Source organism: Propithecus coquereli, unplaced genomic scaffold, assembly GCF_000956105.1.
Source record: "Propithecus coquereli isolate 6110/MARCELLA unplaced genomic scaffold, Pcoq_1.0 Scaffold108, whole genome shotgun sequence".
Taxonomy (NCBI): domain Eukaryota; kingdom Metazoa; phylum Chordata; class Mammalia; order Primates; family Indriidae; genus Propithecus; species Propithecus coquereli.
In genome coordinates, this window is record NW_012134747.1 from 738,530 (window position 1) to 754,746 (window position 16,217).

General features: G+C 35.9%; 1 protein-coding gene across 3 annotated transcripts in view; it reads right to left on the reverse strand.

The window, feature by feature from the left end:
* Positions 1 to 1,709: 1,709 nt before the first annotated feature.
* Positions 1,710 to 16,217, reverse strand: part of CALCR (calcitonin receptor) — a 133,418-nt gene continuing 118,910 nt past the window's right edge. For all 3 annotated transcript variants that reach the window (XM_012647559.1, XM_012647569.1, XM_012647576.1), the window contains 6 exons: positions 13,877 to 14,030; positions 10,240 to 10,300; positions 10,086 to 10,152; positions 7,863 to 8,081; positions 6,496 to 6,537; positions 1,710 to 2,188 (listed from right to left, as the gene is read on the reverse strand). In XM_012647559.1, coding sequence (XP_012503013.1) covers positions 1,940 to 2,188; positions 6,496 to 6,537; positions 7,863 to 8,081; positions 10,086 to 10,152; positions 10,240 to 10,300; positions 13,877 to 14,030 — 792 coding nt within the window. In that variant the 3' untranslated portion in view covers positions 1,710 to 1,939. The remainder of the gene's footprint in view (positions 2,189 to 6,495; positions 6,538 to 7,862; positions 8,082 to 10,085; positions 10,153 to 10,239; positions 10,301 to 13,876; positions 14,031 to 16,217) is intronic.

Consider the following 16,217-nt stretch of genomic DNA (forward strand, 5'->3'; position numbering starts at 1 on the left):
GCTAAAATGAAAAAAAGATCATGGAATGAGCAGGAGACAAGATGAACGAATGAAAAGATGAATAATGTATTTCATTAGAAAAATATGCAAATATACATCTATTTGCTTTTAACATACTCTGTATTAAGTTACACATATACATAGCATAAGCATTTCACATAATTTTAGCAAAATTAAGCATTTCATACAATTTTGCAAAACTATATGCAATTCTATTATAAGCTGTTTGGTGTTCTTCAGCCCCTACTATATTAGCACAATTACATCTAAAATATTTTAGCAATATATTATCACATTGTACTAGAGCTGCCAGAAATACTCTGTTTTCCATGTTTGTAAACAAAAATAGAACATTACTACATAACACTGTGATTGGAAAAATACCTTCTTTTCAACTCCTCCCTTACATTCAGTAAAGGAGACTCAAACTACTTTAGTATCCAAAATAAATTTTAACTAGAGTAATATAATTTTTTCTGGGTGCACTAAATATGTAACCAGAACAAATCAATTTATTGTCTTTCCACAATTAAATCACTTCTGAAAGGCAGTGGCATAAGATGACATAGATGAGACTTGGGATTTGGAGGGTTTCAATATATCTCCTCATTTAGCACACAAATTAAATAATGGTAACTCAGATTATGTTGCAAATTCATAAATTAATTTCGAGTGCCAGTAATGATACTGGTTTATTCAGGGATTTTTGAAGATCTTATACTGGGAAGTAAAGAGAGAGTTGGGAATATAATATTGTGTTTTAATGAGAAGCTGTACTTTTAACGTGAATTGATATGTGGTTAAATTTGTAGCAGTAACTTCTTTTTTTCCTGCTTTGCTAATAGCAGCAAACAAGAGGTCAACTACAAACTGATTTCTATTAGCCCTACTGAATCTTCCTGGAAAAGACTGAGATCTTGTTAAGTTTTGAAACTGGGTGGAAGGCAGTTAATGGACTTACATGGAGTCTTTTAATTACTAGTCTTCAACAAATTTATCTTTTACTGCTAGATAGCACCCAAGGGCAAGAGGTAATCTGCTTTATAAACCTTGGAGTGAATTGATTTGTAAATCCAGGAGTTTAGGAAAGTGGAAAACTCTCTTTAAAGAGCATATTCTCTTCCACTAAGAATTATATTTTTGGCAGTTTTTTGAAAAATTTAGTGATGGATTCTTTGTGACCTCCCAATTTATAAATATCAGCAACCAAACCACATTCAACATTAAAACCAATTCCTTACAGCAGTTAGGGCCTGCCCAATGGACAGGATTATCCAAAATCAAGCCAAGCATATAATGTTTCCAGCAAATTGACTCCAAATTTTTTTTCATTCAAAGCATTACATATTCCTGCCAAATGCAGGTCTTTTCTCCCAGAAACTTAGTCATCTTTCTGTTAGAAAGCCACTTTGTCTTGCAGAGGTCATATAATTTGTGCAGTTTACATAGTATGGATGCTAAAATATCTGAGTAACATCAGCATTGATTGAAATTAAAAATAAAAATCAGATCTATAGCCAAATACAGAAATATTCTAATTCAAAACCTAGAGTTAAAAAGAAAAATATTGACAGTGACTTGAATTTTTCAAAGGTATAAATGGCTCAAGATTAACAAGGAGCACCCTGTATTTGATCTAGGTCAATTTAATTGTTTTTCTTGGATACTTTGCTTGCATTACTATGATAACTGCATCTCAAACTTGGATGAATGATGGAGTTCACAAGTTGCAGTGGGAGACTCCATTCCTAGACTGTCTCCCAAAGCAATAGTACCAAGAATAACTTTCTCCAGATTTACTATGGACAAATTCACTTAATAATTCTTCACAAATGATATGCTCAGCACCTGGGAGGATGGGAATCACTTTAAATGCATGATTTATCTCTCTCCCAGGAAATGAAGGCTCAGTGATCACAATGCTGTGTTTGCTTCACATTCAAGCGGATGACTCTTGCTCAATGACATTCAAAGGGATGATCTCAGCACCCTCCTCATCTGGGATGTTGATGGCAAGCTCATTCCTCAGCTCCTGATGGCAGATGTAGATGGGGATGTCGCCAGCCTCAGCAGATGCTGCAGCTGCAGCTGCAGCACGAGCAGCAGAGCGGTTGGAGGGGCGGCTTCCCCAACGCTGGTTCCACTGGATTTTAAACTGCGCCCATTGGCGCTTCAGGGTGGTTTGGACCTGGAAGGAAAAAGGCAGCCTTGTTTTCACATGATAGTCAGAAATGACCCATGTTAGTTTATGAACACAATCATTAGAGTTTATCAGAGATGAAAGGAGGTCGAATTGTAATTTTGATCTAAAGAGCTGTGCTATATATGCTGTGGACATGGAATATACCATCTTGGAAGAAATATTTGGAAATTGAAGAACTAAGTCACTGCTTAGATTACCACTGGCAAGTTTATTTGCTATTTTTGAGCAAAAATTTCTTCTTTGGTTCTTATATCCAAGGAGTAAAAGTTAATCTAATTTCATAGTCAATGTGGCATACCTGTAGTATTAGGGAGAAAGGTTTAAGAAACATTTTTCATGCTACTACTCTTGATAAGGAAGAAGCTTTTATATAAATCAACATTGTATTGGCCATGAAAAAATATATATGTAAACTATAGCACAATTCTGGATTTTATGACAATGGTCTCATACTGTGGATTTTCCCTTATCCCTTATGGAATATGCCAAAAAAAACTCTGGTTAATATAGTGACAACCTTTTAAGAATAAAATTTCAATCTCTCTCTATTGAAAGACTTCTAATATATAAACAAACTTTCCAAATTATTTTATAAATATGGTAAACTATATATTGAAAACAAGAGGTAGAGAAAATGCTAAAGTCAGGAAACTCTAAATACAAAAACTACAATAACTGCAACTGGAAATAATAACACATGCAATGAATTTGCTTGCTTAGCTCTGCTTTTTATAGAACAGAATTCAATTTAGTAGTTAAGTTCATCCTTCCTCTTGTCTCCAAACTTTTTGCTTTTCTCTATAGTTGAACAAAACTAAAAAGCAGATTATTCCAACAATATCTTTTCTGCATTTCTGAGAGTTTCTATTGCTCAGTACATGAGGCAAGCTTACACACAAAGTATCTGCATCAATTTATTAATACATCTTTAGTTCATTTGGTCACCAAGCTCACATATGGCAGCTAAACACATGAGAGAGATTCTGGGAGACATATAATAGGAGATAAATCATGTAACTAGTTGATCATGGAGACCATTTTATCTACTTTACATTTGTATAAATCTGAAAGAAGATAAAAATGGCTGCAAAACCCATTAATGCTATCAAAACTACATGTATAATATAAGGCTGAATGCTTATGCAGCAAATAAATTTTTTTCTGTATTAGTAGAGTAATAATCTCTCCTGATAATTATTAGTATTTGTTATATAATTTTCAAGGTTTTGCTCGGAAGAAAGCAGAGTCAAATGATTCATTGAAAAGCAAGTCCAGAGAGTAAGGAATTTGTAGCTACAGAAGTTCATCTCTGCATAGCAGAGCAACTGTAAGGTTCATGATGACAAATGGCAATCAGAATAATTCAGCAATCTGATAGTTTGAATACCCGAGTTTTCAAATTACTGAGGCAACAAATCCTGTTTTTTTCTTTTTTGGGGGAGGTGATGAGTGCTTGGTTGCAAAGTACTTTATATCTAATTTTATTTAAAAGAGACAAAGACAAAAACTTTATATGCTAAGGAGTGAGGTATGTCAGGTGGCTGAATTTTGCATTGACAAAAGCCACACAGGGAAATAAAGGATGAAATAACAAGTTTCGGCTACTATTTATTGAGTGCTTACCACATGCCCTATTATAAGCCCTTGATTTATATTAACTTATTTAATCCTCACAGCAGCCCTATGGAAAGGGCAATATTATTATCTCCACTTTATGGGTAGGGGCGGCTGAAGTGACGTACTGTGTCCACGAACAGAGAGCTGGAATACGGCAGAGCCACAGTCTCAAGTGAAGCCTGGTTTTATTTGGATTGTACTATCTATTAAATGTAGGTCCTTAAATGCCAAGTTTATAATCTAGGAACCATCAAATGCCCTGTTGAAGAATTTGGAAATACACTGGTTCAGTGTATTTTTGGAGAAGCAATGTCTGGAGAAAGGAAGCTGACAGTTTCCAGGGATTCAGCATCTCTTAAATGCCAAGATAATGCTTATAGCTAAACGTACATAGGTATGTAGAAGTATCCAAGATAGACAGTTATAAATTTAGAGTGAGTTTGCAAAACTGCCCAGCATAAAAGAAAGGAAGACTTTAGTTTTGCCTCACCTGTCCTTTTAAAATAATCAGAGTTTCCATGTATATTAATGAAGTACTAAGCCCAGCATGAGGTCAAAGAGTTTGAAGTCTATTTTAATTTTTTAAAGCTATTATTATGGAAAGGTTTATAGCCTTCTCTGATTGCATTCCAAAATTATAACCCATCCTTTTGTGTGGAGATAACAATCTGCTTTGATTTGTAAACTACACATATGAGAATAGGCCCTTCGCAGCATGGCGAACACACTTCAATAATTACAGTTTAATAAGGGCAATTATCTCCTACAATGCCACAGGTTGAACCTGATGCTGCTTTAATGACAAGAAAAAGGGCATTGAATCTGTTTGAAAAAAAAAACAGGGAGATTTTTGTTACTCCTGAAAAGTAACAAATGTTAGGATTTGTAAATGGGCTAACTCTAACATACAAAGTTTTGTGAATTGTGCTGCTGTAAACATCCCTTAGTAATGGGATCTTAATGAAAATGGAAATGGTTTCTTTACCTCAAAAAAAAACAGAGATGACATACTCAAATGAACTTGAGACATGGAATTGTTAGGACTACCCTTGGGTTCGCTGTCTATGTTTGACACTTCCAACGACAGCATCATAGTGAAGACACAATAAATATTTTGGTATTTTTACAAATGCATGGGATCCTCTTGTGTTTTTCAAGGCATGGCCCTCCTGGGTCTGATTTTTATATTAGCCCTATTTTGATAGTATTTCGGATGAAAAAATTTATTTTGCATGCCACCTGAAACAACTCAAAAGGCAGAGATATGTGTTCACAGAAATTGATATAAACATGGGTGACTTATGCCCTACTCATTTATTAATTTTTACTATTCTGAAAAAAAAAAAGGGACACTTTAACAGCTGGCAACAGAAGGATGTTTTTTATTTCTATACTAGAACCCCAGTCTACCCCTTAGCAATAATGAATGGACAACATATTTTTGTTGAATGAAGGAATGAGTTGGTGGATGAATGGATGAAGAAAGGAATAAAATGTACTAGTGAAAAGGGAACAATAAAAACCTTGCTATTTGAGGTTGGAGATGGATACAAATAGGTCACAGAGCAGCAAAATATTTTAGGTGTTCACTAAATATTTAACTAAGAAATAAAGAATAGAGAATAAATTAAATATTAACTGATAATGGTTAGAAAAAATTTCTAATTACTGACAGGAAAATAATATGTTGGTGTCTTCACAAAATGTGATTTGTTTTGTATAGAACTATTCTTAAGAGGAATTGATTTAAAATGTTCAAAAATACATTTGCATTAAAAGTTATACATTACTAGAGAAAGTATACTAACAAAGCCCCAGGCAAAAATTATATACATAGATAATTTAATTGAGATTTAGTTAATTTAATTGAGAATCAGAGAATCTGTGTTCCAGTCCTGGTTATAACTACAACTGTGTTTGTGACAATAGGCAAGTCACATTATCTTTCTGGAGCTTAGATTTCTCACCTGAAAAAGGAGGGAGCTTTTGAATTGTGTTCCCTAAAACCATGGAAGTTCTTTGAAAGAACATCTGGGGCAATAGCAGTTAAACTTTTATATTTTACAAATTGAGCTCCCAGGTAAGATTTCGTTTGAAGATAGGGTATTCTGGCTAAAAAAAACCTAAGAAACTGGCTGTATAAATCTCTAGATTCTACTGACCTAAATAAATATTCAGATAATAGATTATTTATTTAAGAATCCTTTTTGAGTCTTAACCTCAGGGTGATTTTAGAAATGTTGAAAAAGTGGTATGACATTGGCACCAAACAGCTGGAAAAGAAGGCAGCAACTAGTACAAACTGGATGGACATTGGCTCTGCCCTAGCGAGGGCTTGGATCTTCCAAAGGGAATAGGGATATGACTTTTCTTTCTATGGGAATCCAGAATAGCTCTAACTATTACGGCTGGGGGTGCTGAACAGTTCAAGATGCAACCCAGGGAAAGCATAACTTAGCTGCCTGTCCAGATAGTATCTGCAATTGTACCACATATCCGTAGATAAGATTTAGCTTGGAGTAATGGAAAAAAAACTCAATGCTGCTAGTTACAAAACCCTATGAGGTCAACTGTAGAAATAAGATCAAATGAAATGTGTATGGAGGCCCTTTGGAAACTATAAAATGCTGGCTTTATATAAACAGGTGACAGTATTTTATAAAATGCATACTTACCTCATTGTTGCAGAAGCAGTAGATAGTCGCGACAAAGAATCCCTAAAAAGAGAAGGAAAAATAGAGTTGAAGTTATTTTTGTGTGTATTACGTTGTTTAGTAACCAATATAAATAGACTGCCTGGAGAGGAACATTTCACTATTGCAATAGCAAGTCAAGGTTCGATGAAGTCAAAAGGCAAGAAAAAGAATTACCTAGCACTCATATTCACTGCTATACTACCAGATAGTCCATTAAAAATGTATTTTTCTTGTTAGGATGCTATTGTTTGGCTAAAGGACAACTCTAGTAAATCTGTTTAATATACTTCTCCCTTTAACATGGAGATTTATAGCAGAACATGCTGATTATAGTGCATTTGAAAAAAAAATTGTACTTAAAAAATTTAAAAACTGAGATTTTGTAGAGTTCAGTAGAGAAATCTTTTACAAGCCTAAGTGTCATTGTGGGTGACTGTGGGCCTGTGTCCTGTGGTGTCATGGTGAACTAGTGCACTACTATACCCACAGCCAAGCTCAGATAAGGACATGGACTAAATAAGCTCTGAAATCCTCATCACTCCTTGTAAGATTTCTTGCGCCCAAGTTTTAATTATGACCAAAGCAATAGCTCAAATTATGAACACAATCCCTAAACTCTCTTTTTAGTCCTGTTAATTTTGGCCTCATTCTCACATTAACCCTAAAGTAGAAGATAAAACTAATTTGAAATTTTTAATTGAGACAACAAAACCTGGGCCTAAGAGCCTCTGGTAGAGTCACCTCTGCCTTAGGACCCTCCATGCCCTATCTTGTTCTCAAAATATCTAGCACTGTGCTTTCAATGGGACTTTGAATATGGGGCAAAGTGAATGGAAATGAGGCAGCCATTCTCCTTTCCAGTGTGGCAGGCACTGGGCATTCCAGGACAGCCCCTGAGAGCCCACTCCATTCTCTCCTGCATGAGGAAAGACCTGGACACGACTTCCCTTTATGGGCACTGAAGTGTCATGGATGGATTCCTGACATTTGCCGGACAAAGGGAGGGTGATAGAGCGGGAGGCATGGGCAACTTTGTGCACATTCATTACTCCTTCTTACCCCAGAGTCAGCATTTATTTATAGAGGAAGGTCTGACAATTATCGCATGTTTGACCAGAAAGGACATTCCTGGGTGGGACCAGCCGAAGGCTGTGGGAGTGATAGGAAAGCAGGCCCAGAAAGAAGAAGCAAGGAAGAATCTCATAAAACCTGGTGTCCTTCAGATTTTTGGCTGGGCTTCTTGAATTAGAGACTGTGTTGTGACATTTAAGATCATGGGCCTTAGAGTTAGATCAACTAGCTGAATAAGTACAGTGGTTGAATTAATACACTGTTGACTTCCTTACCTGGAAATGAATCAGAGAATGCATCAGGTAATCATAGATCTTCCCAAGCACCTGGTTGGAAGGTCTCCAGGGAAAGACAACAAACTGGATTCCCAGCAGGGGCACAAGGATCATAGTGGCTTTCACAGCCTTCAGGTACATGTACGATTCCGCCTCATGGGTTTGCCTCATTTTGGTCACAAGCACCCGGACAATGTTCAGCAAAAAGAAGAAGTTGATCTGCAAAGATACGATGTTATGAGCAAATCATTCAGATAAGCACCACTTAATGACACCCACTGTTTTCCACTCTTGTTTATCCGATGTGGGGAACAGATGTCACCTACATAGAATAGGAGAGTCTGACTGAGAAGTGCTGCGATTCACTCAGCATTCCTTGGAACATCAGCATAACCAAAGACCCTTTCCAAACCTGTATTCATATTTTCTTTGTTTTTCTTAAATAAAGAAAATATTTTCCCTGTACATGTAAATATATTAGGTTCAACTCTAATGAGGACGTCTACTCTTTATTTCGATTTTATAACTTTTACAAAGCAGTGTGGAAAACACCACATTTGGATCTTGCCTTCCTGTTTTTCATTATCAAGATTTTCCCCATAGCCAGGACACTACTTGACTGAAAGTGAAATGAGGACTGAAAAATTCATCTGTAAATTTTATGTAATGGAGACAAATCACTTAGCCTTCTTTTAAAAATAACATTTTAAAAAGGAAATATTTTCATTGAGGTATAATTTATGTTCAGTAAAATGCAGACTTTAAGCGCACATTTGAGAAGTTGAGACAAATGTTTGCACCTGTGGAACAACCACTCCAAAGTCCACTCTAAAGACCATTTATACAACACCAAAATATAAAATTAAAATATAAAATTGAAATATTAGATCAATTTTATATGTATTGGTTCATAAGACATAAGATTATTTATCTAGAGAAATTGAAGGATACATCTAGTTTTCTAATTTTATTTTGACATGAAACGTGGTCTCTACCAAACCAATGGACACAATGGCAAAAGAATGTTACATATAAATTTAAAAAATATAGGAAATTGACATCTTCTGGGTCACAAACTATTTTTGGCTGTGAGGGTTAGTTTTGAAACCAAAGTTGCTTTTAAAATTTAATTGACAATTTATTTTAAAAATAGTTAGAATGATCTTTCTACCTGGAATAGGAATAACTGTTATCGCCCAAAAATTTCAAGAAAGAAAAAAGATCGTTGGTAATAACTGAACCTCACAGTGTGTTATAAAGGTTCAAGACATCAGTGGATCCCTGTGAGCACGGCTGGGCTCGTGAGTACATCACTACTCTGAAGAAATTTAATTTCTGTTGGAAAGGCCAGGAAAGTTAGAAGACAGTGTGGATGATAACCTAGTTTGATCAGTTCCTGATGGATGCTTTTTCAATGTGGGAGCAGGACATTGGTCTATGACTCAAGACTGTTTTCATTTTTCTCACTCTTATCTGAAGAAAACACTGTCTTTGAGGTTAATGGGAAAAATAAAAATGAATTATTAAATTGTTCTTTCTGATGCTGGCCAACACGTAGTAAGCCTTGGGTAGATATAAAGAACTTGGATTAAGAATCAGACAGTCACATTCTCCATCCTCCCGTCCCCCATGTCCAAACTTCTTACTAGTTCTGTGATTTTGAGTGAGATTACTATAGTCATTGGGTGTCGTTTTCCTAAAGAGAAAAATGACCTGCTATATCAACTTTAGAGTGTTGTTTTTAGGAAGAGCATGGCAATGTGTGTGAAATGCCTGAAATATTTCACAAGTGTGATTAGTGGTAGTTACGATGATGGCTCATGTACCAAAGATGAAAAAGAAGATGGTTTTGTTGTGTCCGGCCCAGGGAAAAGGGATGACATCGTTTATGGTATCTCACTTTCTTCATCGGCAACACTTTTTCACCATTCCTGTAGCCCCTTGACCTTAACCTTTACCTAGGAGAATCTAGTTATAGAAGTCTTAAAAAATAAGCTACATTATTGTTATGGTGTGTATGAAAGTGAGTTCATGTAACCCCTCTATGTGTAAATAAAAGTCATTTTTGAAGGCTTTAAAGTGAAATTATCATTCTTACTATAGAATATCATTAAATGAGATCCATTTTGATGTTATAATACATATGCTACATGGAATCATATTCACAGAAGTCTCAACCAAGAGATAACACTGTTAATAATGGATTTAAAAACTGATTCTCACCACTAATGCTGCCATGATAGGGCCGTGGATTATGTAAAGCAAATAGGTTTCCACACTCAGCCAGCAGCTGAAAAAAAGGGGAGAGAACACATGAATACAAATGCATTGATTTTATTTATGAATATGTGAACTTAAAAACTACCATAATACTTACTTGTCGTTGAAGTACAGGGCCCGGGCAATAGCATGGATAGTGGTTGGCACCAGTGGGAACCCTAAAAATGTGAAAAGTACAAATCACACTTGGTTTCTTGGTCATAAGATATAAATACAGTTGCATGGAAAATGGTAGTATACTTGCAAAAATACTGGCAAATTTACTGTGTCTGTCAAGATATTCCCCTGATATTTCCGCACAAATTATCTTTGGTCAAGGCAGTTAAAAATGCTCCCTGTTAGAAGTGCATGTGCTTTCAGAGGGTTTGGTTAAGAGCATCCAGATAATTAAAAGCCTTTTACAAATTACCAAGTGTAGTAGGTACACTATGACTATTGCTACTATTTTTATATCTACGCTGCTGCTGCTGACTATTAACTGAAACCAGAAAGCCTTTCATTGTGGGTGAACTGGGCTCTCAGGCAGAGGAGCTGGGTCACCCCAGAGGGATGTGACCTGGAACAGTGTATGGAAGCAGTAGTCTGCTTTTAAAGCCTTAGCTGATGTTCACATTATTTCTTGGAGCCTTTTTGTTTATGTTTGTTTATATCACATGCATTGATCCTGTTTTCCTTTATGAACACTTCAGAGATGCCAGCGTATGCCTTACCCTCTTTAAGTTCTTGCTATAGAACCTTTATGAAGACAGCTCAGCATCCATTTCCCTGACTAAACTCAAAGTGCTAGCAAAAAAAGAATTTCGAATTTATAAGTGGAACAATGGAGATAGTTACTGGCAACGCGTCTTGCTAGGTTACATCTTTTTTAAAATCAATTTTCATTCTACAAATGTAACCTAGAATAAAGTTGTGATTTTCATTAAGAAAAGATTCTCTTTTTACTCCAATGTACCTATAAACAATAGAATAGTGTATGATTTTATTGAGACATCTGTACAAAGAGGATTTGTTATTATCATCAGATTAAGAAATGTGTCTCAGGAGAAAATTAAATCTACACATTTTTATTTTCTGTGACTTTTATGCAAAAAGAGAATGTCTCAAAATACTGAGTTTTTACCCAAGAATAACCTCAGCTTCTAAACCCATGAAGCATATAATTCAATAGGACCATTGATTTAATGTTTGGCTTGAAATAATTTTGAGTTTGGCTGTTTACACAAAACATGATCGTGTTTTTCACAGCACTTCTAAAGTACAATTTCCCCACTTGGGTTCAGAAACAGAAACTCATTCTCTGGATTTATTCTGAAATACATGTTTTAGAAGTAGCAAGAGAGGCATATGGAAATCTCAATCCCATCTCACCATTTTGTATAAAGGAAAGTGTTTTCTACTTTACATGGAGGAGTACAGACCCCACCCCTTTTAACTCCTAGGACTTCTTGCCTTCCTTTAGCTATGATGCCTTTTTTTATGCAGTTTATTTTTTTCTTTCCTCTTCCTCTTCTCCCTCCAGGCCCCAAGATCCATAACAACACATCCCTCCCACCAAAGATGGCAAGGGTGAGAATAACCCTCTCTCTGTAGGATTCTTTTTTTTTTTTGGGAGATTAGATAAATTCTACTTGTTCAATGTAAAAATCCATGGGGGGATTTTCCTTCCTTTGATTTCTAACAAGGGGGAAACTAGCAAGGCGAAGAATCAATTTGAAGAGTGCCGGAAAATAAATGATTTTCTAAGAACTAAACTTCAGTATTTGAAGTTGCTTCAATTTGAAAGAAATCGACCACTAAGTGGTGCCATGCAGACTTGGAAGGGAGTAACTACTAAAAGAACCATTCTTTCATTTTCTGTTGGGGAGAATTTCACCACTAGATATTGTTCACCCAGAGGGTGATGTTTACAATGTCTCTTATACTTCTCTGAGATTGGTTTCAAATCTTGGAGTTGGTAACATTATTCATAGCTGAGCTAAATGGATGGTCTTTACATTAGCTGCAAATAAATTAGGTCCTAGGACTTGGGCTCTTTTGGGCCAAATTTTCTGCAGTCCAACTTTAAAGATTCTTTTCAAAGCATTTAGTTTATGCCTTTTTTTTTTCTGGCACTATAAATTTAGAACCTATCATATTGTCTTAGTGTGAAAAGAATTTCAAAAGGACAATGAAAATATTATCCAGTAGAGATTTCTTTTCTGCTCCATTAAATTCTTTAAAGTTTCTGTGAAACTGGTTTTTCTTGAGAAGTTATTTGGTAGCAATTTTACTTGCTTTCCTCCCACCAGAAACAATGCTTGCACAAAGTTCTAAAAGAGGGCTATTGCTTTAAAATATGTCATTATATCATGTCTCAATTTTGTTCTCAGAGTTCAGATTGGGCACTGTGATTTCTTAATGGTAACAAGTTTGGTGGAATTTTGGTGTTTGTGTGTGTGTGTGTGTGTGTGTGTGTGTAGGAATGGAGAAAGATAGACTGAGCTCTGGCATGCTAAATAAAATCACATTTTAAAGCAATTTTGCTGACAATGTCTTTCCAAAAGTCTATCTACAGAAGTGCAAATCCGTCTAGTTTTTTAATTTAAATTTTTATTTTACTGTAGTAAGAACAGTTAACATGAGATCTACTCTCTTAACGGATTTTTAAGTGTATAATACAATACAATATTGTAACCTATAGGCACAATAGGTACAGTAGATCTCTAGAATTTATTAATCTTGCATTATACCTACCGATTAGGAAATCCCCATTCTGTGCTTAGCTTACTGTGTGTCATGTTCTTTAGGATTCTACTTGAATCATTCTGATGAAGTTTTCAATATTTGCTGATTAAGGAAGGTTAAGCTATCATATAAATATTTCACTTATTATCATTGCCTTCTTTTTGATACAGCCAAACAGCTTGTTTCTTTTTTCCTTTGAATTGTTTATGTGTGTTAAGCAGATATCTTCATTGAGTTGTCTATGATGATGCCAAAAAGTTTTATAACTAATTCACAATGCATCCACGTGGAAAGAGCAGTATAAATTGTTCCTTTCAGGGTGCCCTCATCTCTGCTGAATGTCACAGGAAAGAATAAATTTATAGCCTTTTTTTTCTCATGGAAAATTTTCTGAGTGTGGCAGATAGATGTTTTTAAATAGTCAAAACTAGTGCAAGAAGTATGCCATAGATTTTATTTCAAAGGAAATAAATAAAATAGATCTGACAGAAATAGTGTATGTGTGTGTGGTGGGCTTGGGCTGGAGTGTTATTTTTAGGTCTTAAATTGGAAGGCATTTGATTAGCACCAATTATTATTATTGTGATGATCAGAATTGCCATGGGGGGGAGTTAAATTGTATCTAGTTGATTCCTGGCATTACCAGCATTAGGAAGTCTAGAAATTATTGAGAGGGTGTACATGAGGCTGAGAAGGCCAGGGAAAGGATCTTATCTCAGTCAGGGCATGTTTTGTGTCCCTCTGTTAGCTGGGTGTGTTCCCTCAAGTCACCCTTATATCCATACCCTCCCTTTTCTGTGCTGAGCCTAATGTTCATCACAGTTTGATTGAGGTTGGTAAAGGCATCCCCCAAGCTCTCCTGGAGACTGAACTGCCAGTACCTTCATCCCATCTGTCCTTGAAGGACCTGGGCCCCTGACTCTGTCCTCTCAGACCAAGACTAGAAGAAGACTGAAAACGTACAGACAGAGGTGAAGGTGGCTCAAAAGTCAGCTGGAGAAAATACATACCCCAGCCTAAGAGATAATACCACCGCATGTGCTGCCTCTCGACGAACACGGCCACCACAATGAGAGTATGGAGATAGATCCCCTCACAGAGCATCCAGAAATAGTTGCAGGCCATCATGTACTGGTGGAAGAAATGCAGAATCTTGCAGCTCACCTGTCAGACAGGAATGAAGAGACGCAGAGGAAGACATGAGTAAAGCTCTGACAGTGAACAGAGGCTAAATGCGAAAAGGAGACAAAGTATCTACATTCAGTTTGCAAGGCAGTTTCCCCAAATGTCTGGCTTTGATGAGTTGTATCACCATTCAGTGCCTGCATTATCGGATCATGTTTCGACAAAACATAAAATTTGTTGAACAATAATGTCACTTTCAAGAGGGGATCCTGCAGTTTTCTTGATGGGGCACACTACTTAAACAAATATATCTTTTCTGTTAAATGTGCCAAAGAGCTTTTATAATTATTTGATTAAAAATGGAATTGGAATTACAGAACTGAAGTTTTCCAACTAACTTTAAGACTGTTAAAAATTCTTTTCTTAGGCACGTAGCAAAGCCTGGCACCTAAGTCAGAGGAGAAGAAATGAATCAAACTACTGGGGTTTGTGTTATTGACATGAAATAATCTACTCATTTTATGTGAAAATCAAGGAGGAAGAAGGAGTAGATTAGCAGGTTCTGCCAAAGTTGATCACATTAATGAGCACTGCCAAACATTCTGCTCTTCTTCCAACTTTTGCATTTTGCGGGGGCTGCAATACAAGCTAATTTATAATAAAACAGGTGACTGCCTATAAATTTACATTTCAAATTCACATGGACAATACTGAAGCAAAATGAAGAGCATGCAAAGAGTATCTTTCCTGTCTCTTTAGTCATTGAGAGGCCAAATGGAGACCAATGAAGACTTATGGCAAACAGTTAAAACAACATCCTTCATTACACAAACACATTAATACATAACTCAAAATATTGAAAACTTAGTTTGAAGTGGTCTAAATAGTACTAACTCCATAATAATTTGCGCTGAATCAAAGCTATCAATTTTGTTTCTGACAAGTCTTATTTTAAAACAGAAATAAACTTTGCTATTTGTTCAGAGTGATCTCTAGTGATTAAGCATAATTATGTACATTTCCCTGAAGCTTCTACAAAAAGTTTTCTCATCAGTTCACTTTTGCACAGAAGGAAGAGTGTGAAGTTATGTTTACTTGAGCAAAGGAAGAATCAATAAGTCAATTTCTAAATATTTTACTTGAAGGAAAAGACATTTTAAAAGACCCTGAATAATAAAGATTTGTGTTCTATGTTGGTTAAATTTGCCAGGTTATTTTTAAATTAAATTTTATTTAATATATATCTAGATTACATATTGAGTGAACATGTAATTTCTGTTAAATATGTGTCTACCTGATTCATCTTTATGTCTCTGCTGCCCCCTCCATCTTCACCTTCAGGACTTAAACCCAATAATATTTATAACGAAGGTGAGCAGCAGATGCTTATTAAACTGAAATTAATATGACTTTAGGTAGTGTTTATAGTGTTGTTCAATGAAAATATTTTGACTCCTAATTCAATATTTTTTCCTCAAGTACCCAGACAAGAGCTGCTTATCCAAGATCTGACAAATAAATGCCAGGATCCTTTTTACCTAACAGCACTACAGTTCTTGCAAATATCTGCAAAGATCAGTACATATCTGAAGGGGTCAGGCTGCTGACATGGACAGAAAGCCTGGGCTGGATCCCTAGGGGGACCATCTTGAGTCTTTGTCCTGTTTTTCAAACTTGGGAGCAACGGCTCTTTACAAGGTGGCAGTCCCTAAGGTCTGCTATGCCCTATCATTATCTCCTGTAGTCCTGGCAGAACAAGTGTTTGCCTTTGCACTTCAAACAGGGCATGTGTACGCGTATGTGCCCCCAGCTGTATGCAAAGACTTTTCTAAGGGCATGAGAAAAATCAGCGGGCAATTGCACAATTTTCTAGTGTTCTTTAGGCTGTCCTTTTCCATCTGTCCTTTCACTGTACAATATAAAAGCATACTCCTCTCCCGTAACAAATTTTACTGTGATTCATTACTCAAGTGTAAGACAACTTTCAAGTTTCAAACTCTTGAGAGGAAGGAAGTCGCGTGAGAAGAAAGCAGATCTGTTTATGTCTTTCATCAACTTTGGGACATTTTCAACATTTATTTCTTTAAAAAATTTTTTTCAGGCTCATTTTTTACCTTTTCTTCCTTGGATTCAAAATATATGTATTTTAGACTATTAGATATTGTCCCACAAGTCCCTGAGACTCTATTCATTTTTCCTCCCAGTAGTTTATCTCTGTTCTTCAAC